This window comes from Mustelus asterias, chromosome 21, assembly GCF_964213995.1.
Source record: "Mustelus asterias chromosome 21, sMusAst1.hap1.1, whole genome shotgun sequence".
NCBI classification, from domain to species: Eukaryota; Metazoa; Chordata; class Chondrichthyes; order Carcharhiniformes; family Triakidae; genus Mustelus; species Mustelus asterias.
The window spans coordinates 19,261,441-19,288,786 of NC_135821.1; the positions used below are offsets into that span (position 1 = coordinate 19,261,441).

The 27,346-nt window shown below is 44.9% G+C and overlaps 1 protein-coding gene across 5 annotated transcripts in view; it reads right to left on the minus strand.

Annotated features, from left to right (window-relative positions):
- Positions 1–27,346, minus strand: part of rangap1b (Ran GTPase activating protein 1b) — an 83,548-nt gene that overhangs the window by 4,184 nt on the left and 52,018 nt on the right. For all 5 annotated transcript variants that reach the window (XM_078237607.1, XM_078237606.1, XM_078237605.1 and 2 more), the window contains 5 exons: positions 20,724–20,910; positions 18,918–19,028; positions 14,299–14,401; positions 11,968–12,056; positions 4,240–4,361 (listed from right to left, as the gene is read on the minus strand). In XM_078237607.1, the coding sequence (XP_078093733.1) occupies positions 4,240–4,361; positions 11,968–12,056; positions 14,299–14,401; positions 18,918–19,028; positions 20,724–20,910 (612 nt within the window). The remainder of the gene's footprint in view (positions 1–4,239; positions 4,362–11,967; positions 12,057–14,298; positions 14,402–18,917; positions 19,029–20,723; positions 20,911–27,346) is intronic.

The following is a 27,346-nucleotide window of genomic DNA, read 5'->3' on the forward strand; positions in this document are numbered from 1 at the left end:
CTGCGAGGGTTTCCTCCCACATTCTGAAAGACGTGCTGGTTAGGTGCAGTGACCCGAACAGACGCCAGAGTGTGGCGACTAGGGGAATTTCACAGTAACTTCATTGCAGTGTTAATGTAAGCCTTCTTGTGACTAATAAATAAACTTTACTTTACTCATCTGCCATATATCTGCTCATTTCACAAGTCTGTCTCTGCCCTGAAGTTTAGTATCCACCTCATAGTTTCTAAATTTTGCATCATTTGCCAACTTTGAAACTATGCCCTGTATACCCAAGCTCAGGTCAAGAATATACATCAAAAAGAGGACTGGTCCGAGAACTGACCACTGTTTGTCAGGCTGCAGGAAAGCATCATCTGCTTTCTTAACCAATTCCTTATCCATGCATCTTATTCCCTTTAACACTTCTCAATTTACAAATAAGTCTTTCATGTGGTACTTTCAAACCTTGAAAATCCATAAACACATCAACTGCAATACTCACACCAATCCTCTCTAGTTAAGGAGTGTGATTGAGCTAGTCAAAGACAATTTGCTTTGAACAAATGTGTTTGCTGTCAGTTATCAACTTGCATTTTTCCAAGTGACAGTTAATTGTTGCCTGTATTAATGTCCGAAAGACCTCACCACTGACCTTGGGCTGTAGTTGCATGATTCATCCTCTTCCCCATTTTGAACAGGGATGCAAATATTTGCAATATAGCATACAAAATAACAGTAATAATTAATTAAAGATTCACTGGACATCTTCCATCCAATGCTAAACTATTATTCAGTACTGGGTACAGCAGCATAGTGGTTGTTAGTACCGCAGAGACCTCCATTAAATGTTTCAGGGCCACGGGTTCAAATCCTACCATGGCAGCAAAGGAATGTAACTTTAATTACAACAACTCTGGAATCAAAAGCTAGTCTTAGCAATGGTGGTCAGATTGTCATAAAAACCCATCCGATTTTCTAATGCCCTTCAGGGAAGGGAATCTGCCATCCTTATACAGTCTGGCCTACGAGACCCCAGACCCCCAGCAATGTGGCTGCCTCCTAACTTCATTAAGCGGCAATATTAAATTACAACAAAAAAAGTAAAAGAAGAATCTAGCAATACATGGCCTGCAGAGGTTCGAGAAGGTAACAGCTCACCACCATCTTCTGAAGGGTAATTAGGGATGGGCAATAAATGCCACCTGTGCCCAAATCCTCACAAAATCATTAAAATAAAAATAATGGCTTTCTTACCTGGGTAAGGAATCAAGGACTTAAACATTTTAAGGGCAGCACAGTGGTTAGCACTGCTACCTCACAGCGCCAGGGTCCCGGGTTCAAATCCCAGCCTCGGGTCACTGTCTGCGTAGAGTCTATGCATTCTCCCCGTGTCTGCGTGGGTTTCCTCCGGGTGCTCCGGTTTCCTCCCACAGTCCAAAAGAAGTGCGGGTTAGGGTGCATTGGCCGTGCTAAATTGCCCCTTAGTGTCAGGGGGACTAGCTAGGGTAAATGCATGGGGTTTGTGGCGATAGGGCCTGGGTGGGATTGTAGTCGGTGCAGACTCGATGGGCCGAATGGCCTCCTTCTGCACTGCAGGATTCTATGGTTCTATGAACAGTTGCCGAGTAAGGAAATATTACTTCTTATTGATCTATAGAGGTGTTTATTTACAGCAGGCAACATTGTGCCATTTTATTGGGAAAATGCATTGAGTGTTTCATGACACGATGGTCCTTAATTTGTAACAATGCATCTCCCAGCTTTGAGTAAGGGTCCTCCTAATTTGCAAACTTAAGACTGCTTGCGATTTATACCATGAAGTATTATCCAAAAATATAAAACCTCCTCATTGTTCTTGCAATGCAATTGCACTTTAGGCTACTTGGGTTCAAATCAGTCACTGGCTTGTTGAATGAATGTGTAGATTATCTTGTACGACACTTGGTACAAGTGACAGGGATTTGGTTAAAAACATGACCTGACATTGATTTAGGCATTAGTTAAACTAAGCTGAAGATGATGGACAAATCAGAGAAAACAAAACAGGTTTCAGCTCAGGAACACGTGAATCATATCGTTTGAAGCATAAATGTGCATTTCTAAGCTTTGGAGGCAATATATTAAAATATACTTTGTCTATATTGTAGGAGTACTGCTGTGAAATACTGTACCCCCAAATTTTACTGCATTTGCCATGATAGACATGTTAAAAAATCTTTTAATTTTTTCCGATTTCAGTAGACACAAGCTTGACCCCAATCTCCCTGTTGCTTGCCATTTTAACTTAGCATCTGGTTCTCGTGCCCACATGTCCATCTTTGACCTGCTGCACTGTTCCAGTGAAGCCAAATGCAAACTGGAGGAGCCGCATCTCATCTTCTAGTTCAACATGCTGCAGCCCTCGGCACTCAACGTCGAGTTCTGCAGATTTATGTTTATTTATTAGTGTCACAAGTAGGTTTCCATTAACATTGCAAATGAAATTACTGTGAAAATCCCCTGGTCGCCACACTCTGATGCCTGTTCGGGGACACTGAGGGAGAATTTAGCACGGCCAATGCACCTAACCAGCACGTCTTTCGGACTGTGGGAGGAAACTGGAGCACCCGGAGGAAACCCACGCAGACACGGGGAGAACGTGCAAACTCCACACAGACAGTGACCCAAGCCAGGAATGGAACCCAGGTCCACGGCGCTGTGAGGCAGCAGCGCTAACCACTGCGCCACCATTAGCTTGTGTCCTTCCTCCTCCACCTCTAACCCCTTTGTAAATATCCCATACCTGTATTGCTGCAATGCAAACCCTCCCACACCAGGCCATCTGTCTTTTGTTCTTGATGTTGCTACGTTTTGGTTCAATCCCTCATTCTCCCTCTCTTCAGTTCTGACAGAGAGCCAGAAGGGACTGGAAATGTTAATGCTTTCTTGCCTTAGCAAATGCCAGAGTTTTTCCAGCGCCCCCTGCTCATTTCAGGTTCCAGCATCCACAGTATTTTACTGGTGACACTGGTAAGAAATGAAAGCTATGGATGCTGGAAATTTACACCCGATGTACTGCGCCATACAGGCCTGTAGGATCCAGGCTCCAATACCAGTTTGTGGTGGTGGTTGTGTCAGGGGAACAGCTGGAAGCACTACACGCGGCCGCAATGCAGTTGGGCCAGCAAGAGGATGGAAAGTGGAACAGGGAATCAGTCAGGGCTCCTTCTTCCCGGAGTGTAATGAGCTTCATGTTCTTTTGGCCATCCACTCACTATCCAGGCCCTCTTGTTACAACTGGACACTCTTTGAAAGAGGGAGGCCAGAGTTTTTGGAACAATACACCTGCACGGTCCTACTTCTGGCTTCACCTGGGCAAAAAAAGGCTGTTGGTATTAAAAGGGTAAACACAGTAGGAAGTCTCACAACACCAGGTTAAAGTCCAACAGGTTTATTTGGTAGCACAAGCCACTAGCTTTCGGAGCGCTGCTCCTTCATCAGGTGAATGGGAGTTCTGTTCACAAACAGGGCACATAAAGACACAAACTCAATTTACAAAATAATGTTTGGAATGTGAGTCTTTACAGGTAATCAAGTCTTAAAAGGTACAGACAATGTGAGTGGAGAGAGGGTTAAGCACAGGTTAAAGAGATGTGTATTGTCTCCAGCCAGGACAGTTAGTGAGATTTTGCAAGCCCAGGCAAGTCATGGGGGTTATAGATAGTGTGACATGAACCCAGGATCCCGGTTGAGACCGTCCTGTGTGCGGAACTTGGCTACGGTTGATAGCCAAGTTCCGCACACACGAGGAGGGCCTCAACCGGGATCCTGGGTTCATGTCACACTACCTGTAACCCCCATGACTTGCAAAATCTCACTAACTGTCCTGGCTGGAGACAATACACATCTCTTTAATCTGTGCTTAACCCTCTCTCCACTCACATTGTCTGTACCTTTAAGACTTGATTAACTGTAAAGACTCGCATTCCAACCATTATTCTGTAAATTGAGTTTGTGTCTTTATATGCCCCGTTTGTGAACAGAACTCCCACTCACCTGATGAAGGGGCAGCGCTCCGAAAGCTAGTGGCTTGTGCTACCAAATAAACCTGTTGGGCTTTAACCTGGTGTTGTGAGACTTCTTACTGTGTTTACCCCAGTCCAACGCCGGCATCTCCACATCATGGTATTAAAAAGGGACAGACAAATTTGCTGTACCGTCAAGTCTCACTGAAGTAAATTAATACTGAGGAGGTGAAAAAAAAGAGTCTTCGCTTACTTATTAAGGAACGCACTGAGGATGGGAATCACAGAACGGGGAAAGTAGTTCTTCTGAATCACTTGTTTGAGAACCGTCAGTGGTCCAATGAGGTTACTGACCACTTTAATCTTCTCTTCACTCTGGGAAAATACAATGCAGAAAATGGTTACAAAAATCACAGCATTGAAAGAGACAATATTATAGTATGATACAGCACAGAAGGCCATTTGGCCCACTGCGTTCTCTACCATCATTCAGAAAACAAGGCCACAATTTCCATACTAACTACTTCCCTTAGCAAACTAGGACACGTGCCATCTGGACCTACTTTTCAGTAGTGTCAATTTTTAATTCCCTCCTCTTGTATCTAGATTTATTCTATCTAGTTCGATCCTCATTTACTGCGATGTTAGCAGTATAATTTCACTCTAAAACCAACACCCTACTCAGCCTCTGAAGATCTGGCAGATGGTAACTAGTGGCGTGCCGCAGGGATCGGTACTGGGGCCTCAACTACTTACCATTTATATAGACGATCTGGAGGAGGGGACTGAGTGTAGGGTAACAAAGTTTGCAGACGACACAAAGATAAGTGGAAAAGTGAATTGTGTGGAGGGCGTAGAAGGTCTGCAGAGAGATTTGGACAGGCTGAGTGAGTGGGCGAGGATCTGGCCGATGGAGTATAACGGTGACAAATGCGAGGTTATTCACTTTGGAGGAAATAATAGCAAATTGATTATCTAAATGGAAAAAAATTGCAACATGCTACTATGCAAAGGGACCTGGGGGTCCTTGTGCATGAGACGCAAAAACCCAGTCTGCAGGTGCAACAGGTGATCAAGGCGGCAAATGGGATGTCGGCCTATATCACAAGGGGGATAGAATATAAAAGCAGAGATGTCTTGCTGCATCTGTACAGGGCATTGGTGAGGCCGCAGCTGGAATACGGTGTGCAGTATTGGTCCCCTTATTTGCGGAAGGATATATTGGCCTTGGAGGGAGTGCCGAGAAGGTTCACCAGGTTGATACCAGAGATGAGGGGTGTTGATTATGAGGAGAGACTGAGCAGATTGGGTTTGTACTCGTTGGAATTTAGAAGGCTGAGGGGGGATCTTATAGAGACCTATAAGATAATGAAGGGGCTGGATAGGGTAGAGGTGGAGAGATTCTTTCCACTTAGAAAGGAAGCTAGAACTAGAGGGCACAGCCTCAAAATAAAGGGGGGTCAGTTTAGGACAGAGTTGAGGAGGAACTTCTTCTCTCAGAGGGTGGTGAATCTCTGCCCACTGAAGTGGTGGAGGCTACCTCGTTGAATATGTTTAAATCACGGATAGATGGATTCCTGATCGGTAAGGGAATTAGGGGTTATAGGGATCAGGCGGGTAAGTGGAACTGATTCGCTTCAGATCAGCCATGATCTTATTGAATGGCGGGGCAGGCTCGAGGGGCTAGATGGCCTACTCCTGCTCCTATTTCTTATGTTCTTATCTCCTTTTTCATCCTTCAAAGTCTTTGTTACCCACTAATCTATTCTCATTTTGCCCGTAATTCCTTTTTCAGGGCACTTCTGTACACTCAGTTTGCAGTTTGGTCCTCCACTGCATTATGAAGCTCCCTGCAGTGGGAGGAGATGGAGTTCGAATAGTTCCCAGAGAGAATAAAGAAGGACCCCCAATAGACCCACCCAGATGTCAAATCACACAGAAAATAAAGACCAGTAAAAGGGAAGGTTATATCAGTTACCAAGAACTCAATACTGCCCCATGCTAGTGGGGTATTGAAACTTCAGGTTTGAAATCAAAAGGAAATCAAGTTGGTAAAGAGAGGACATGAAAAGATATTGGAAAGCAAAATCAATCTCTGATAAATACAAGAAGATACAAGAGTAGGACTGATTATAGACAACAAGTTTTGTTTCTTTCATGGGATGTGGGTGTCACTGGCAAGGCCAGCATTTGTTGCCCATTCCTAATTGCCCCTTCTTGAATGGAGAGTCTCACTCGGCCATTTCAGAGGGCAGTTAAGAATCAACTATATTGCTGTGGGTTTGGAGTCACATGTAGGCCAGACCGGGTAAGGACGGCAGATTTCCTTCCCTAAAAGGACATAAGTGAACCAGATGGGTTTTCACAACGATCAATGATAGTTGTCATGGTCACCATTACTGAGACTAGCTTTCAATTCCAGATTTATTAATTGAATTCACATTCCACCAGTTGCCGCGGAGGGATTTGGACCCGTGTCCCCGGAACATTAGCCTGGGCCCCTGGATTACTAGTTCAGCAACATCACCACTAAACCACCGTCTCACTGAAAGCGTGTGGATGTGTACAACGTGGGCATTGTCCTTAATGAATAATGTGTGTCCGATTTCAGAGAGAGAGGATATTGTAGTTAAAGAGGAGTGTGAAATATTCGATGGGGCAAAACACTGAGGGAGGTAATCGTAACTTTGAAATCAATAAATTGCCAATCCTGGATGAGATGCATCCAAGGCTGCCAGGAAAAGCAAAGGAGAAAATAGTGAGGCCTCTGACCATCATATGCCAATCTCCCCTGGCCACAACCCCCCACTTCTTGCCTTCAAACAACCGCACAACCTCAAACAGACCATTGTCCGCTGCAAACTACCCAGCCTTCAGGAGAACAGTGACCACGACACCACACAACCCTGCCACAGCAACCTCCGCAAGACGTGCCGGATCATCGACACGGATGCCATCATCTCATGTGAGAACACCATCCACCAGGTACACGGTACATACTCTTGCAACTCGGCCAACGTTGTCTAACTGATACGCGACAGGAAAGGATGTCCCGAGGCATGGTACATTAGCGAGACCATGCAGATGCTACGACAACGGATGAATCAACACCGCTCGACAATCACCAGGCAGGAGTGTTCTCTTCCTGTCGGGGAACACTTTAGCAGTCACAGGCATTCAGCCTCTGATCTTCGGGTAAGCGTTCTCCAAGGCGGCCTTCACGACACACGACAACGCAGAATCGCAGAGCAAAAACTGATAGCCAAGTTCCGCACACACGAGGACGGCCTCAACCGGGATCTTGGGTTCATGTCACACTATCTGTAATCCCCACGACTTGCCTGGGCTTGCAAAATCTCACTAACTGTCCTGTCTGGAGACAATACACATCTCTTTAACCTGTGCTTAACGCTCTCTCCACTCACACTGTCTGTACCTTTGAGACTTGATTACCTGTAAAGACTCGCATTCCAATCATTATTTTGTAAATTGAGTTTGTGTCTAATTAATGCCCTGTTTGTGAACAGAGCTCCTCACTCACCTGAAGGAGGAGAAGCGCTCCGAAAGCTTGTGCTACCAAATAAACCTGTTGGACTTTAACCTGGTGTTGGGAGACTTCTTACTGCACGTGCATGGTGACAGAAAATCCTTGCCTCATACGGTTGTTTGAAAGGGCAGGAAAGAGTTAAAGGAATTGTGACCAGTCAGCCTAACCTTGATGGTGAGCAAATTAATGGAAAAACACTGAGGGACATTAACAAAGCATCATTTTAGAAAGACATGGAGTAACCAAGGGTTCGTTAAGGGACAATCAATCATGTCTGACTGACCTGACTGCAATTTTTCAGGACGTAACAGGGAGAGATGAGGGTAGCACTTATGCAGTGGCCTTCAAGGATTTTAGCAAGGCTCTTAAAGTCCCACATGGCAGACTGATAAGAAATATAAAAGTGCAGGGGGGTTCACAGGAAAGTGGCACGTTGGATCCACAATTGGCTCAGTGGTAATGTTTGGCAAGTGTTTGAGAGACGGGAAGGTTTTTTTTCCCCCCAGTAGGGTTCTCAGGGCTCAGTACTAGGTCCCATGCCTCTTGTGGTGAATCTCAAAGATTATGACTTAAGCCATCGGAGGCATGACTAAGGAGGTTGCTTGTGGTACCAAAGCTGATTGTGTAGTTGGTCGTGAGGAAAAGAGATGAAGCTATCATTGGAATGGTCTGCTGCACAGGAAAATGGAATCTAATCCTGAGACACGCAAGATATTGAGAACAACCAAAGCAAGGGAACGCACTCTAAATGGCAGAATACTGAGAAGGGGAGATAGAAATAGACCTGAAGGTAGCAGGTAGAAGAGTTATTTAACAAGGCACGTGAGGTACTTTCCTCTCTTAGCTGAGGCAGAGAAAAGTAATGAGGTTACGCTAGGACTGGATAAAACATTAGTGAGGCCATAGTTAGAAAACTGCATAGTTCCTGTCATCACATTACAGGGAGAAAGTGATCCAACTAGAACGATGAAGATGTTGGAGAGTTTTAGTTATGAGGAAAGATTGGATGTGCTGGGGCTGTTTTCTTTTGAACGCGGCAGGTCGAGGGGAAGTTTAAATACAAAACATACAAACAAAGAGCAGTCCATTCAGCCCCTCAACTTGCTCCGCTATTTAATAAGAACAATGACGGTCAGATAGTAACTTCAAATCTCCATTCCACCTACTCCAATAATCCATCACCCCCTCATTTACCAAGAATCTAGCCATCAGGGACTTAAAAAGTATTCAATGCCTCTGCTTCCACCTTTTCAGCAAGAGAGTTGCAACGGCTCACAACTCTGGAAGAAAAATATTTATCCTTAACTCTGTTTTAAATAGGCAATCCCTTATTTTTTAAATAGATTCTCTCACAAGAGAAAACATCCTCTCCAAATCCACCCTGGCAAGGTCCCCTTAACATCTTGTGTTTCAATCAAGTCGCCTCTTACTCTTCTAAACTCCAGTGGATACAAGCTCAGCCTATCCAACCTTTCCGCATAACACAACACACTCATTAGTCGTAAAACCTTCTCTGGGCTGCTTTCAGTGTATCCTTCCTTAAATAAGGAGACCAATATTTTATTTTAATTTGCTCAGAGGATACAGTGTTGCTGGCAAGACCACAATTTCTTACTCATCCCTAATTGCCCTTAAATGGAGTGGTTTGGCCATTTCGGCGGGCAGTTCAGAGTCAACTACATTCTGGAGGCCGAGATATGGTACTATCTTAGAAATCCTAGAAACCCTACAGCACAGAGAGGCGCCATTTGGCCCATCGAGTCTGCACCGACCACAATCCCACCCAGGCCCTACCCCCATATCCCTACATATTTACCCTTTAATCCCTCTAACCTCCGCGTCCCAGGACACCAAGGGCAATTTTAGCATGGCCAATCAACCTAACCTGCACATCTTTGGACTGTGGGAGGAAACCGGAGCACCCGGAGGAAACCCACGCAGACACGAAGAGAATGTGCAAACTCCACACAGACAGTGACCCAAGCCAACATGGTATTAGTTTCACAATGAGAATATATTGCTAACATAGCAGTAAATGAGGACCAAACTGGATAGAATAAACCTAGCTTAGGGAATAAACCACACCTGGGAGTACTGTGTAGTTTTGGTCTCCTTACTTGAGAAAGGATATACTGGCACTGGAGAGGGTGCAGAGGAGATTCACTAGGTTGATTCAGGAGTTGAGAGGGTTGGCTTATGAGGAGAGATTGAGTAGACTGGGGCGAGACTCATTGGAATTCAGAAGAATGAGGGGAGATCTTATAGAAACATATAAGATTATGAAGGGAATAGATAAGATAGAAGCAGGGAAGTTGTTTCCACTGGCATGTGAAACTAGGGGGCATGGCCTCAAAATAAGGGGGAGCAAATTTAGGACTGAGTTAAGGAGGAACTTCTTCACACAAAAGGTTGTCAATCTGTGGAATTCCCTGCCCAGTGAAGCAGTTGAGGCTACCTCATTGAATGTTTTTAAGGCAAGGATAGATAAATTTTTGAACAGTAAAGGAATTGAGGGTTATGATGAGCGGGGCAGGTAAGTGGAGCGGAGTCCATGAAAAGATCAGAATGGCAGAGCGGGCAGGAGGGGCCAGATGGCCTATTCCTGCTCCTAGTTCTTATATATGGAGGTGGGTAATTAAAATTGATTATTCAAAAGTAGATTCGGACGGTAGTTGTCCCAGGTGCTATGGGTCATGTAGGTCAGACCAGGTAAGGACAGAATGTTTCCTCGTAGGCTTCACAGCTGCACTTTCTCAGCAAATTGAACAACTCTCTGTGCATTTTAAAAGAGGAGGCGAGATTCACAGTCAGTCGGAGGGGAAGCGAGATTCACGCTGTCAGCTGGAACGATGGGACCTAATGACGCTGGCAAGGTCAGGAATCCCGATATAAATAAAAGGCCCCTCCATACACAATAATGTGACATCAGGGCACCACCCCCTCCCCAACATTGGGGCACCTTTCCTCCTCATAGGCATCAGGTGTCTTCCCTCTGTCTCCACCCCTCCATACATTGTGAAGCCCCATTGGTGGAATTCCCCTAGAGGGCCCGCCCCCTGACAGTGCAACTTGGCAGTGCCACACCACCTCCCGGTCACGTCGCTCATTGCCTGGTGGCTATACATGACAGCAAGATCCTCACAACTGGTTTCCATTTATGATTCACACAAATGTGACATCATGCCAACTGAGTGAGAGTTTAAGGCGTGGCCGGACGTTATGGAGTTAAATTCCACAGGGGTCAGTTCTGGGACCTTTGTTGTTTGGAGTATATATAAATGACTTGGAGGAAAACGTAGCTGGTCTGATTAGTAAGTTCGCAGACAACACAAAAATTGGTGGCGTTGTGGATACTGAAGAGGATTGTCAGAGGATACAGCAAGATATAGATTGGTTGGAGACTTGGACAGAGAAATGGCAGATGAAGTTTAATCTGGACAAGTGTGAGATAATGTATTTTGGAAGGTCCAATGCACACAGGAATTAAATATTAAATGGTAGAACCCTTAGGAGTATTGACAGGCAGAGAGATCTGGGCGTACATGCCCACTGATCACCGAATGTGGCAACGCGGGTGGATAACGTAGTCAAAAAGGCATACGGCATGCTTGCCTTTATCAGTCGGGGCATTGAGTATAGAAATTGGCAGGTCGTGCTGCAGCTGTACAGAACCTTAGTTAGGCTTCATTTAGAATATTGTGTACAATTCTGGTCGCCACACTACCAGAAGGGTGTGGATGCTTTGGAGAGGGTACAGAAGAGGTTTACCAGGATGCTGCCTGGTCTGGAGGGTATTAGGTATGAGGAGAGGTTGGATAAACTCGGTTTGTTCTCACTGGAACGACAGAGGTGGAGGGGTTTACAAGATTATGAGGGGCATGGACAGAGTGGATAGTCAGATGCTCTTTCCAAGGGTAGAAAAGTCAAGTACTAGGGGACATAGGTTTAAGGTGCGTGGGGGAAAGTTTAGAGGAGATGTGCGAGGCAAGTATTTTACGCAGAGGGTGGTGAATGTCTGGAACGCGCTGCCCGGGGAGGTGGTGGGAGCAGGTACGATAGCGGCATTTAAGGGACAACTAGACAAATACATTAATAGGATGGGAATGGGAGGATACGGACTCGGTAAGTGCGTACGGTTTTAGTTTAGGCAGGCATCATGATCGGTGCAGGCTTGGAGGGCCGAAGGGCCTGTTCCTGTGCTGCATTTTTCTTTGTTCAAAGGCAGTAAGTAGATGTTAATTTATGGAAATCAGGTTCATGCCCAAAAAGGGTATGAACTTGATCGTGTCACTGGCAAGGGGTGGGGAAGATTTCAAACTGAAATCTCACCGGCGCAAATCCTGTTTTCGGCCACTCGAGATTTAGCAGCCACAAGAGGATTTAGGCCCACGACCAATGGGGCTGGTAAATCGTAGCCACCATGTCAGTTCCTACCTTCAGAAGTCCCATATACACCAAGAGGGTGGTAATGAACACATCCAACTCAAATCCAGTTGCCTTGAATGCTTTCTGCAACAGTTCATCTATAGTGGGAGGGGGGTGAGGAGGAAAAAAACCATGTCAAAAAACAATTACTTCAATATCCTTCATTTCTTTAAAATTTATTTTATTCAACAAACACATTCACTGCCCAATGGCAACGTGACTGGCATCAAAAAATTGATATGTAGGCGAAGTAATCAGGTTAATAACATACAGACAGGTAACAATCATGTCGTGACAAAAATAGACAAACAAATTCTGCAATTACAGAGAAGTGAAGCGGTGAACACAATATTAAAGGAAGGGTAATGATGAATTAAAATGCAGCAAATCAGTACATCATCCTTGTATCACAGGCACTAAAGTACAAATAAATTTGCTTAGCCTGCTCTCAATGCTCATTCCAAAAGAGAAAGTGCTGGAAAATCTCAGCAGGTCTGGCAGCACCTGTAAAGAGGGAAAAAAGCTGACGTTTCGCGTCCAAGTGACCCTTTGTCGAAGCTAAAAGGCACAGAAAGTAGGAGATATTTATACTGCAGGGGGAGGGAATGAAAGATGAGTCATAGCCACAAAAACAAGGTGAAAAGACTGCTAATTGCTGTCCACAGAGAGAATAAAGGGTGTGAAATGGCTAAACGGCAGAAAAGCTAAAATGAGAGGGTAAGCTGTGACAGATGAAGATGTTGGGGGGAATGGATGGGACAGAGGTAAAATTTAGAAAAAGGGAAGCAAAGGGGGAGAAAAGGTAAGGCATGGGGGATAAAGTAGGGGGAGAGAGTGGGGAGAGGAAGAGAAATGAAGAAAAACAATAAAGAAATAAAAGGTAGAGAACAGTAAAAGATTAAATAAAAGAGAATGAAAACAAAGGGGTGGAGGTGGGGTAGAGCTAATCATCTGAAGTTGTTGAATTCGATGTTGAGACCGGAAGGCTGTAAAGTGCTGAGCCGGAAGATGAGATGCTGTTCCTCCAGTTTGCGTTGAGCTTCACTGGAACATTGCAGCAGGCCAAGGACAGACATGTGGGCATGGGAGCAGGATCGTGTGCTAAAATGGCAAGCAACAGGAAGGTCAGGATCCCGATTGCGCACAGACCGAAGGTGCTCAGCAAAGCGATCACCCTGTCTACGCTTAGTCTCCGATATAGAGGAGACCACATTGGGAGCAGCGAATGCAATAGACCAAATTGAAAGAGGTGCAAATGAAACACTGCTTAACCTGGAATGAATGTTTTGGACCTTGGATGGTGAACATGGAAGAGATAAAGGGACAGATGTTACACCTTCTGCGATTGCATGGGAAGGTACCATGAGTGACGGGAGAGATGTTGGGTATAGAGGAGGAGTGGACTAGGTTATCCCGGAGGGAACGATCTTTGCGGAACGCTGACAGAGGGAGTGAAGGGAAGATGTGTTTGGTGGTGGCATCACGCTGGAGTTAGCACTGCTGCTTCACAGCGCCAGGGACCCGGGTTCAATTTCCAGCTTGGGTCCCTGTCTGTGTGGAGTTTGCAAGTTCTCCCCGTGTCTGTGTGGGTTTCCTCCGGATGCTCCGGTTTCCTCCCACATTCTGAAAGGTGTGCTGGTGAGGTGCATTGTCCTGAACAGGCGCCAGAGTGTGGCGACTAGGGGAATTTCACAGTAACGTCATTACAGTGTTAATGTAAGCCTTACTTGTGACTAATAAATAAACTTTAACCTCAGATAATAGGCAACTCTTCAAAAGGTCCACAGGCAATGAACAGCTCAAAGAAGAGGCAACGGAAGACTTAGTGTGCGACAGACCATTTCAGGCTTCCTCACTGCAAATGGGAATCAGAGATGCCAACCACAACATCTTTCTTTAAGCAGACCTAGGATACCAATTGCAATTTAAGAAGTCCTTGTTTGTGGCATTGGCTCAGTTTCCTATATGCATGAAGGCCAAACGAATCACTACAGAGGAGCTGTCCATAACAGCAACCAACATCTGCATTTCAAGCTGTCAACTCTTCCATGGTTCAACTAACATGAACTGCACACAGTGATCATTCTCAGTTTTACTGACTGGCGGCAAATGGATGAGGTTCCTCAGTGCCAGTGCTTTTGCTCATTTCAAAACTCTTTGAAATCAGGTTCCACGCCCAGTTGGGGTCCAGTGAGTACGAAGAATGGATGACACTTCCAACAGATCTTGGAGAGGTGGTGGTTATTTTCCTGCAGGGCAGCTAATCTATTCACAATCTTAACTCAAACTACCCAGTATGCTGAATCATGGCAGGTTAAACAAACAAGGTGCCTACGTCACCTGCGGTATCTAGTACTGCGGCTTTGGTTTCCTGGTCTTCCTTGTAGACTGCAGCCACCTTCAGAAACGTTTGGACAACTTTTTCCGCATCTGATAGATCGATCTGTGAGGACAACATCAAAAGGAAATAGTGATTTCGGGCAGTCAGAGGCTTAGAGCATGGAAACAGGCCCTTCAGCCCAACTTGTCCATGCCACCTTTTTTTAAAAAAACTTCTAAGCTAGTCCCAATTGGCCCATATCCCTCTATACCCATCTTACTCATGTAACTGTCAAACACTTTTTAAAAGACAAAATTGTACCCGCCTCAACTACTATCTCTGGCAGCTTGTTCCAGACACTCATCACCATAGAAGCAATCATAGAATCCCTACAGTACAGAAAGAGGCCATTCAACCCATCGAGTCTGTACCGACCACAATCCCACCCTCTGTGAAAAAATTGCCCCTCTGGACCCTTATATATCTCTCCCCTTAAACCTATGCCCTCTAGTTTTAGACTCCTTTATCTTTGGGAAAAGATATTGACTATCTAGCTGATCTATGCCCCTCATTATTTTATAGATCTCTATATGATCATCCCTAAGCCTCCAGAGAAAAAAGTCCCAGTCTATCCAGCCTCCCCTTATAACTCAAACCATCAAGTCCCGGTAGCACCCTAGTAAATCTTTTCTGCACTCTTTCTAGTTTAATAATATCCTTTCTATAATAGGGTGACCAGAACTGCACGCAGTATTCCAAGTGTGGCCTTATCAATATCTTGTACAACTTCAACAAGACGTCCCAACTTCTGTATTCAATGTTCTGACCAGTGAAACCAAGCATGCTGAATGCCTTCTTCACCACCCTGTCCATCTGTGACTCCACTTTCAAGGAGCTATGAACATGTACCCCTAGATCTCTTTGTTCTGCAACTCTCCCCAATGCCCTACCATTAACTGAGTAAGTCCTGCCCTGGTTCAATCTACCAAAATGCATCACATCACATTTATTTAAATTAAACTCCATCTGCCAATCAGCCCACTGGCCCAATTGATCAAGATCCTGTTGCAATCCGAGATAACCTTCTTCACCGTCCACTATGCCACCAATCTTGGTGTCATCTGCAAACTTACTAACCATGCCTCCTATATTCTCATCCAAATCATTCATATAAATGACAAATAACAGTGGACCCAGCTGATGCACCATCAATCGAGCAAAGACTAGTTTGTATGCAAGAACAAATAGGCTTTTATTAGCAAAAGACTTGGAGCACACCCATGCCGATGAACTGGTCCAGACTGAGGCAGGGGGGTGGGGAGCAGGCGCCTTTATACCTGGACCGGGGGGGGGGGTCTCGGGTAGGGCTGGCAGGGATGTGTCCAGGCATGTCACATATACAGGTAATAAGCTAACAGTGGTTTACCACACCAGCACCGATCCCTGAGGCACACCACTGGTCACAGGTCTCCAGTTTGAAAAACAACCCTCTACAACCACCTGTCTTCGGTCATCAACCACCTTGGCTTCTGTCATCAAGCCAATTTTGTATCCATTGGCTACCTCACCCTGGATCCTGTGAGATTTAACCTTATGCAACAACCTACCATGCGGTACCTTGTCAAAGGCCTTGCTAAAGTTCATGTAGACAACATCAACTGCACTGCTCTCATCTAACTTCTTGGTTACCCCTTCAAAAAACTCAATCAAATACATGAGACATGATTTTCCCCTCACAATGCCATGCTGACTGTCCCTAATCAGTCCTTGCGCCTCTAAATGCCTGTAGATCCTGTCTCTCAAAATACCTTCCAACAACTTGCCCACCACAGATGTGAGGCTCACCGGCCAGTAGTTCCCAGGCTTTTCTCTGCAGCCCTTTTTAAACCAAGGCACAACATTTGCCACCCTCCAATCTTCGGGCACCTCACCCGTGACTATCGATGATTCAAATATCTCTGCTAGGGGACCCACAATTTTCTCCCACATTGTCCTAGAATACATTTCATCAGGTCCCGGAGATTTATCTACCTTGATGCGCTTCAAGACTTCCAGCACCTCCTTCTCTGTAGTCAATCCTATTCCCTCAATATATTTACCACCCTCTCCTGAAGAGATCAGCTTGTGCTTGGGTAAGATTTAAAAGCTGTGACGGTCACTCCTTTTCATTGAATCATAGAAACCCTGCAGTGCAGAAAGAGGCCATTGGGCCTCAGTCTGCACCGACCACAATCCCACCCAGGCCCTACCCCCATATCCCTACACATTTACCCGCTAATCCCTCTAATCTACGCATCTCAGGACACTAAGGGGCAATTTTAGCATGGCCAATCAACCTAACCCACACATCTTTGGACTGTGGGAGGAAACCGGTGCACCCGGAGGAAACCCACGCAGACACGAGGAGAATGTGCAAACTCCACACAGACAGTGACCCAAGCCGGGAATCGAACCCAGGTCCCTGGAGCTGTGAAGCAGCAGTGCTAACCACTGTGCTACCGTGCCGTTTCGGGGAGGGGGGGGGGGGCTGACTCTAGTTAAGCTCTCGCAGGGCATCTATATGGACTTTGCAGCAGTGATCAGAATATCAATTAGATTGGATCTTTCCCCCTTTTCTTTCCCAGGGATGCCAAGTAGTCAGCTTTACAGCACAAAAAGCCGCCCATTGGCCCATCATGTCTGCATCATCAAGCATTTATCGATTCTAATCCCAGCACTTAGTCCGTAGCCATGTACGCAATGGCATTTCAAATGCTCATCCAAACGCTTCTTAAATCTCGAGGGCTCCCAGCTCTATCGCACCTTTAGATAGTGAGTTCCAAATTCCCACCACTCTCTGGGTGAAAAGGTTTTTTTTCCCAAATCCCCTCTAAATATCCTGCCCCTTACCTTAAATCTACTCCCCCTGGTTACTGACCCCTCTAAAAGGTTCTTCCCATACAATTTGTGTCCCTCATAATTCTGTACACCTCAGTCAGGTCCCCCCTCAGATTTCTCTGCTCCAAGGAAAGCAACCCCAGCCTGACCAGCCTCTCTTCAGAGCTGAAACACTCCAGTCCAGGCAACATCCTGGTGAATCTCCTCTGCATCCTCTCTAGTGCAATCACATCCTCCCATAGTGTGGCGACCAGAACTGCACACTGTACTCTAGCTATGGCCCAAGTGTTTTATACAGCACTGTCATAACTGCCCTGCTCTTCTATTCAATGCCTCAGCTAAGGCAAGTATCCCATATACCTTCTTAGCCATCTTATCATGCCCCTGTCTACATCAATGGGGACGAAGTAGAAAGGATCGAGAGCTTCAAGTTTTTAGGTGTCCAGATCGCCAACAACCTGTCCTGGTCCCTCATGCCGACACTATAGTTAAGAAAGCCCACCAACGTCTCTACTTTCTCAGAAGACTAAGGAAATTTGGCATGTCAGCTACGACTCTCACCAACTTTTACAGATGCACCATAGAAAGCATTCTTTCTGGTTGTATCACAGCTTGATATAGCTCCTGCTCTGCCCAAGACCGCAAGGAACTACAAAAGGTCATAAATGTAGCCCAATCCATCATGCAAACCAGCCTCCCATCCATTGACTCTGTCTACAATTCCCACTGCCTTGGCAAAGCCAGCCTAATTAAGGACCCCATGCAGCCCGGACATTCTCTCTTCCACCTTCTTCCGTCGGGAAAAAGATACAAAAGTCTCAGGTCACATACCAACCGACTCAAGAACAGCTTCTTCCCTGCTGCTGTCAGACTTTTGAATGGACTTGCCTTGCATTAAGTTGATCTTTCTCTACACCCTAGCTATGACTGTAACACAACATTCTGCACCCTCTCCTTTCCTTCTCTATGAACGGTATGTTTTGTCTGTATAGCGCGCAAGAAACAATACTTTTCACTGTATGTTAATACATGTGACAATAATAAATCAAATCAAATCATTTACCTGCCCTGCTGCCTTCAGGGATCTTTGGACATGCACCTCAAGGTCCCTCTGGTTCTCTGTACTTCCCAGCACCATACCGTTCATTGTGAATTCTTTTGCCTTGTTAGTCCTCAAAATGCATCACCTCACACTTTTCAGGATTAAGTTCCATTTGCCACTGTTCTGCCCATCTGACCGGGTCTATATCATCCTCTAATCCAAGGCTTTACTCCTCACTATTTACCACACCAGCAATTTTCTCGTCATCTGCAAACTTACTGATCATATATCTCCCACGCTCACATCTAGATCACACTAGAAACAGCAACGGACCCAGCTCCAATTGCTGTGGTACACCACTGGACACAATTATTGCAGGGGCAGAGTTCTTCTTGAAGAATTAGCCTGTGATCACCTAGTTGGCAAAGGAAGCCATACTGACTAGAACATCTTTCAGTCTGTGCTGTTACCTGGAGTGGAGTGGCTTAAAGAATGGTACAATTTGCATTAGGGTGGAGGAAAACTAGGCAAGTTCCCACTTTCATCCCATGATATCTGATGGAAAGATGGCCTTGGATGAGAAATAAATCAGGCTCAGTTTCATGTCCTCCATTTACAACCGAGTCTGGCAACCTACCAACTCACTACATACATGAATATATATATATGTGAAGGTGAGGCAATGTGTTGATAAGAAAACACAAGCTATGCTGCCAGTACCTGTTGCAGAATCAGATGTGACCGTTTAGATCCCAGTTTAAGAAGTTTATCCGGAGATGGAAAAGACAAGAACGTGGCGGCTTCTGATGTCGGAGCAACTGAGATGGTTTTCTAGAAAAATCAAAAAGCAATTAACGAGAAGCATAGAACAGAACCGGAGGACAGACTATGGTCTATGGGCTTCTTTTCCAGCAATGGTTAAAAATAGGCTGTTAGAACCAGATCACTACGGGTCAATACAAGTATCCCCCTGCCCAGTCTCCTAACTTCCATACTGCAAGATATCCATAATTCACGCCGGTATCTTTTCCGAAACCAGCTTCCACTCATTCACCATCTTCGTGCTCACTGACCTACAGGGGAGGCTCCTAACACCATCGCCTCAAATGATCTTCCTCACATTTATATCCTCTACTCCCCAACAAGGCTGCACAGCTCCAAGTCTGGTCTCACACCCATTACCCCATTGAGCACTGTGCCTTCAGCTGAGGGAACTCCTTCCCTAGACATTTTGGCCTCCCTCTCCCATTTTTAGCATGCTCTTCACAACCCATCTCGGATCAAATTTTCAAGTTAACCCCCTTCTATTTTTGGCTCACTGCCCATCTTTTTATTCCTGCAAGATGTCTTGGAGGTAAATGCAAGCTGGAGGGGAATTTACTGAGGCAGCAACCCAGGGTGGTGCTGGAGACATCAATCCAGCGAATGAAGAGATAATCAAAGGCAAACCTCATTGTATCATTAGTTTGTTAACTGACTCAATAATTCTAGACTGTTGTATTGTGCCTTTCTGACTAACAGTTGATGCAGAATAGGACATCTTTTCTGATAAGCATCAAGGCCAGGTTTGGGTGCAGATTAAGACTGAATCTACTCTACTTCATTAATAGCACAGCCCTGGTGTTGAAAGAACATTTGCTCATGTGGCAGTGTTTCCTTTCCCATACCAGTCATCCTGTGGTCACTCACTGTTGTAGTAGGGGGAAGCTCTCAGTCGTGGCTCCAAAACTGCCTCAGAACAAGAGTGGATTAAATAAAAAAAGACATTTGAGGGGCTTTATCCATTGGGTTGGTTATATTTTTGTGCGCTTCGATCTTCATGTCTGTTCCTTGTTGTAATTAAGATAGCCCAAGGCAGAAATCAACACCCTAAGCAGAGGCCAGAAAATTGAAATTGAAAGCCAGCTGGTGGAACGTGTAGAGGGGCAGTAGGTTTCTGTACCAAACCATTATGCCATGTAATGCCAAGAATGGTTTGTGCACATAATTATTTCATGATCACACCCCAGCCCATCAAGGGGGGAGAGCCTGAACAGTTAGAGGTTCGTGAGTGACTGAATGGGAAAAAAACACAAGATGCGCTAAAAATGGCAGCACTGACCCAACGTCTACCTTCCTTCACTTTTGGTTACATGCCAGAAAGTGGCTTGCAATTCTCTCTGGAAAAAAACAGAACTCTAAAAGTAGAAGATATCACAAAAGTGAAGTCATAAGAGGTTTCAAAAAAGTTAACAATTTTTTCAATTTTAACTAACTGAACGCCATTAATTTAATACAAAATCCTTCCTCGTTTCAGAATCACCACTCCCTTCCTAACAAGGGAAACCCCCCCCCCCTCCTCTGAGAGGACTCTCCCCGGCCACCCTTTGGAAACCACACACCTCAAGTTTCCTATACCTTCTTGCTTTTAAAACCCCAATTTATCACTTAGTAATCCCTACTAATTTACCGGAATAACCTCTAATCTTATGAAGCTTGGTGGTGTGATAGATTATGGGGCACTGCATTGGTTTCCTCAAGGCTTACCACAGACGGTTGGACTATCAATTGATCAACTGGTGATGCTTTCTCTTGCTCCTGCTCCTGCTTTTCGTCTTCTCCGCCTCCTTCTTCTCCTTCTTCTTCTTCATCTTCTTCATCTTCCAGGTCCTCGTCATCATCATCATCCTCCTCATCCTCCTCTTCATCATCATCCCCATCACTTTCATCATCACTTAATGGCAAAGAGAACTATATTAACGTTGCTCAACATAAAAATGTTCTGCCTGAATACACAAGGAAGTCAAGCATACAAAAAAGTCTAATGAGGGGAATAGTGGTTTGTGGTTATTTGAATAGATTGGCAAATCAGAGGCCTGAATTAATAATCCCGAGACCTGAATTTGAACCCCACCACGGCAGCTGGAGTTTAAATCAGTTAAATAAACCTGAAAGAAGAAGCTAGTATCCGTAATAGTGACCATTTATATACTAGATTGTTGTAAAAACCAACAAACTGGTTCACGCAGGTTCTTTGGGGAAGGAAGTGTGCCATCTTTGCCTGGTCTGACCTACATGTGACTCCAGACCCACAGCAATGCGGTTGATTTTTATTTGCCAAGCAAGTTATTCAGCTGCAATCAAGGTGGTAGCTCACCACCACCTTGAAGGTGATGAGAGGTAGGCAACGGACGCCGTTCTGGCCAGTGACACACACATCCCTTCAATTAATTCCTCTAGCATTTTAAAGCACTACCTAGTATCCAAATGGTCCTGCTCTCCCACTGACTATTAGTTCTCCAGTATTGTTCAAAATAGTGGAGAGTCAATGCAGTCTTTAGAATGAAGATGTGAGCTTAGGTTTATTTGTTAGTGTCACAAGTAGGCTTACATTAACACTACAATGAAGTTACTGTGAAAATCCCCTAGTCGCCACACTCCAGCACCCGTTTGTGTACACTGAGGGAGAATTTAGCATGGCCAATGCACCTAACCAGCACGTCTTTCAGACTGTGGGGGGAAACTGCAGCACCCGGAGGAAACCCACGCAGACGGTGACCCAATATGGAAATCGAAGCCGGGTCCCTGATGCTGAGAGGGAGCAGTGCTAACCACTATGTCACCATGCTGGCCTTGTGGTTTTATCTGGAGTGCTTGACGTAAATGCTGGGTGCATGAAATGGGGAAAAGTTTCATTTACTTGTACCAATAATTGTCACCTTGTATTAAAATAAAACAGTGAGACTTTAAAGGATATATTGGAAGACCTCTAATGTTTTATGGTTATGTCTGTCTAAGTGGTGTGGTCCTTGCTGAATAGTGGCATTGTCACTGAACTATTAATCCAGAGACCAGGGCAATGCTCTCGGGACCAGCATTTGAATCCCACCATAGCAGAAGAAATTTGAATTCAATAAAAATCTGGAATTAAAAGTTTAACAATGACCAATGAAACCATTGTCAATTATCATAAAAACCCATCTGGTTCACTAAAGGGAAGGAAATCTCTCACCAACCGGTCTGGCCTACATGACTTTCAAATGCCCTCTGAAATGGTTTAGCAAACCACTCAGTTGAAGGGCAATAAAGACGGGTAACAAATGACAGGCCAGCCAGCAACATCCACATCTCAGGGGTGAATAAACAACAACAAACAAACAAACAAAAGAAAGATGGCCAAAATTCCAAGCTAGATTAGGATGATGTTCATTTTGTACCTCCCTAGACTGAGGACCAGGAAAGAAAGAAGCTTAGCTGTAATACCCTCCAGTCAAACTATTTGACCACATTCACAGTGAAAGTTTGCGCATGACCACTTGAGGTGGAAACTGCTACAACAGCAAAAACCTGCGCCTCAATACAAGTGCGTGCTTTTAAGACAGAGGAAAAATTGGAGATGAAGGCTCCTTGGTGAGGCTGTAAGAACATGTACACGATATTGTCCATTTAAGATTTATACTCTAGGCAGACAAACCTTTAGTCCAAAGGTCTGCATTATGTTCTCCTGAGACACAATTTGAGATGGAATAGATATTTACCACAGTCTTAATGGCCACAAGTACACTGTTGACTTGCACAACCTGATGTCTTAACAAATTACAAAGAACTGAAGACCTCAGATTTGATCAATGGTTTAATTTTTAAAGTTTCAAAATTTGTTAGTGTCGCAAGTGGGCTTACATTAACACTGCAGTGAAGTTGTGAAAATCCCCTAGTCGCCACACTCCGGCGCCTGTTCGGATACACGGAGGGAGAATTTAGCACGGCTAACACATCTAATCAGCACGTCTTTTGGGCCGAAGGGGGAAACTGGAGCACCCGGAGGAAACCCGAACAGATATGGGGGAGAACAGACTTTCCAGCTGCCAGCATGGACTGTTACAATTTACTTTTCCTTTTTGTCTGTTACGTATTCGATTAGAGATTTTGAGAGCACATGCAGATAAAAAGGAATGACATTCCTAAAATCTTTCTGGAATCCTTTCTCAATGGAAGATTAGCAGTTCTACAAGAGAAGAACCACCGCCATATATGGTATGAGTAATGAAATAGATCAGGTTGATAAACTGATTGTGGGTGAATGCCACCTGTAAGCTCAAATGGAGAGAGCAGCCTATGGGTCCTCTGGGATTATGGTAACTTTTTATTTTTATAATAAATACCAACTGGAAAGGAAATGCTAGCACAAACACCAGGACATTAAGAATGGGTCAGGGCAGATGACACAATGAGAAGTAAGCTAGCTGAGGAAAATCTGACATATAGGACTGATGAGCAAGAAGAGCACGGTAGCACAGTGGTTAGCACTGCTGCTTCACAGCTTCAGGGACCTGGGTTCGATTCCCGGCTTGGGTCATTGTCTGTGTGGAGTTTGCACGTTCTCCTCGTGTCTGCGTGGGTTTCCTCCGGGTGCTCCGGTTTCCTCCCACAGTCCAAAGATGTGCGGGTTAGGTTGATTGGCCATGCTAAAAATTGCCCTTAGTGTCCTGAGATGCGTAGGTTAGAGGGATTAGTGGGTAAATGTGTAGGGATATGGGGGTGGGGCCTGGGTGGGATTGTGGTCGGTGCAGACTCGATGGGCCGAATGGCCTCTTTCTGTACTGTAGGGTTTTTATGATTTCTATGAATGTGATGCTTTGAAAGGGATTGGCAAGGTAGAGAGTTACATACATTCTATTAAGGAAGAAAACTAATAGACAGAAGTTAGAAACCAGCTAAAATTGAAAAGGAGATCCTGAAGAGGAATATAGAATTGGTGCAAAACGTCTTGGTGCAAGAGGTTAATAAAAGGATAAGGTCAGCCGAAATATGACTGATGAAAAAAATCCAGAGAAACAGCAAATATTTTATCAATATAGGTGTTTTATCAAATCTTTGGCCAGATTTAAACTGTAGTAAGTTTGGATGTGTACACGATAGAAGTAAACTGCAAATGAAGACATTTCATTAAATCTAACACAGTCCTAATTTTTAGGTTGGGGCGGCACAGTGGTTAGCACTGCTGCCTCACAGCACCAGGAACCTGGGTTCGATTCCTGGCTTGGGTCACTGTCTGCACGGAGTCTGCACATTCTCGTGTCTGTGTGGGTTTCCTCCGGGTGCTCCGGTTTCCTCCCACAGTCCAAAAGACGTGCTGGTTAGGGTGCATTGGCCGTGCTAAATTCTCCCTCAGTGTTACCCGAACAGGTGCCGGAGTGTGGCGACAAGGGAATTTTCACAGTAACTTAATTGCGGTGTTAATGTAAGCCTTACTTGTGACACTAAAAGACACTTTAGGTTGCAACCCATCACCTCCTCTGATGCACTGTTTCATATGATATTCCAAATCGTTGAAAACAAGCTTCAGTTGCTGCAGTGGTTTTATTTCTTGCCTTTGTGATCCTGATCCCAAGAGTTCATCCAAAAGGGTGTGGCTTTAACATGGCCCCATGAAATGTAGCCCATTGGGACAGGTCGGACAAACGAGTTTCATCAGGATTTTAAAACCATCTCAGCATATAGGAAATTGTTAAAGGCAGTGGGTGACCCAGAGAGGAGTGGATTGGTGATTTGCAGATGATCTGTGAATAATGACACAGATCAAGTACTTTGCACTAGTGTTTACGCAAGTGAAGGATACGGAAGATGTAGCAAATCTGAGATGGCAGAGGACAGGATTAGTAATTATTATTATTACAGGAAAACAAAGCATCAAGACTGACAGAATACATACAGAATCTTGAGGGTGGTGAGGGAGGAAAATGTCATGGTTCTCAAAATTGTACTTCAGGATTCTCAGGTGTGGACTTGCGCCAAAGAAGTGCTCATTTTAAAAATGACTGACGGAGCTAACATGTGTAATTACAGACCAGTTAGTTTAACATTAGCAGCAGGGAAAATGTCACAAGGAGGAAATTACAACATACTGAATGAAAAATCATTAGAAGTAACGAGTATGGATTTTAAGAGCAACAATGCTTGACAAACCTCAAAAGAAAAATCTTTGAAGTGATAACGGACATGTGAAACTGGGGACAGGAGTTGGAAATGCAGTGGACAGATACTAGGAAAGCCTTTGATAAGTTATCATAAAAAAGTAAAGTTTATTTATTAGCACAAGCTAGCTTACATTAACACTGCAATGAAGTGAAGTGCAACACAGGTGGAGAAGGTAGTCAAGAAGGCATACGGCATGCTTGCCTTCATCGGCCAGGGAATTGAGTTTAAAAATTGGCAAGTCATGTTGCAGCTTTATAGAACCTTAGTTAGGCCGCACTTGGAATAGTGTTCAATTCTGGTCGCCACACTACCAGAAGGATGTGGAGGCTTTGGAGAGGATACAGAAAAGATTTACCAGGATGTTGCCTGGTAGGGAGGGCATTAGCTATGAGGAGAGGTTGGGGAAACTTGGTTTGTTCTCACCAGAACGACGGAGGTTGAGGGGCAACCTAATAGAAGTTTGCAAGATTATGAGGGGCATGGACAGAGTGGATAGTCAGAAGCTTTTTCCCCCCCCCCAAGATGAAAGAGTCAATTACTAGGGGGCATAGGTTTAAGGTGCGAGGGGCAAGGTTTAAAGGAGATGTACTAGGCACGTTTGTTTGATTGGTTTTTTCTTTACACAGAGGGTGGTGGGTGCCTGGAACTCGCTGCTGGAGGTGGTAGTGGAAGCAGGTACGATAGTGAGTTTTAAGGGGCGTCTTGACAAATACATGAATAGGATGGGAATAGAAGGATATGGTCCCCGGAAAGGTAGGGGGTTTTAGTTCAGTCGGGCAGCATGGTCGATGCAGGCTTGGAGGGCCGAAGGGCCTCTTTGTTCTTTGAAGTTATTGTGAAAATATCCAAATCGCCACACTCCGGCGCCATGTCGGGTACACGGAGGGAGAATTTAGCATGGCCAATGCACCTAACCAGCACATCTTTCAGACTGTGGGAGGAAACCCACGCAGACATGGGGAGAATGTGCAAACTCCGCACAGACAGTGACCCAAGCTGGCAATCAAACCTGGGTCCCTGGTGCTGAGAGGCAGCAGTGCTAACCACTGTGCCACCGGATATTTAAGGGAAATGCGGTTGGGGGAGGGATAGTGAAACTGGATTGGTATTCTTCAAAGGGGAACCAAAGTCAAGGATAGCTTTTTGTTTTTAAAGTAGGTGGTGGCGATCCACAGTACAGTTCTGGGGCCACTTCTGCTCATTGCGTGCATCAACGGCTCAGACACAGGCCTAGGAAGTGTTGTTGAGATCTGCTGATGGTAGTAAAAATAGGAGTTACTTGTTTATTTTTTCGATGAGCAGAGGAAGCTACAAAGGGCAACTGATAAGATGTGGAGCAGGTTACAAAGCAGCAAGAGGCAATTCAGTGACAAAGTGCGAGGTGAAACATTTTGATTAAAATGAGTAACAGTAGTGATTTGTTCAGAAGAGAAGATATTGCGGAAAAGTAGAGGGACTTGGTACAAGTTCATAGGATTGAAATTATCCGAAGGCAGTGGTTCCCAAACTTTTTTCACTGGGCTGCACTTTCGGAATAAAAATTTGCTCGCGCCTCACCAAATTTTTTATTGGTAAGAAATACATTCAAAAACAAAAAAAAATAACTCCTAGCAGTGCTTGATTCATAACATAAGAACATAAGAAATAGGAGCAGGAGTAGGCCATCTAGCCCCTCGAGCCTGCCCCGCCATTCAATAAGTTCATGGCTGATCTGAAGCGAATCAGTTCCACTTACCCACCTGATCCCCATATCTCTTAATTCCCTTATCGATCAGAAATCTATCTACCCGTGACTTAAACATATTCAACGAGGAAGCCTCCACCACTTCAATGGGCAGAGAATTCCAGAGATTCACTACCCTCGGAGAGAAGAAGTTCCCCCTCAACTCTGTTCTGAACCGGCCCCCACTTATTTTGAGGCTGTGCCCTCTAGTTCTGGTTTCCCTTCTAAGTGGAAAGAATCTCTCTACCTCTACCCTGTCTAGCCCCTTCATTGTCTTATATGTCTCTATAAGATCACCCCTCAGCCTTCTAAACTCCAACGAGTACAGACCCAATCTGCTCATAGAACACAACTACTTTATAATATGATCATGGGACATCCAGAAAGTGTAAAACAATGCTTGTTTAAGCCATGTTTAAATGTTTCTTTGAATCTTCCCGCCACACTTGCCATCCTCTCTCGCCGCACC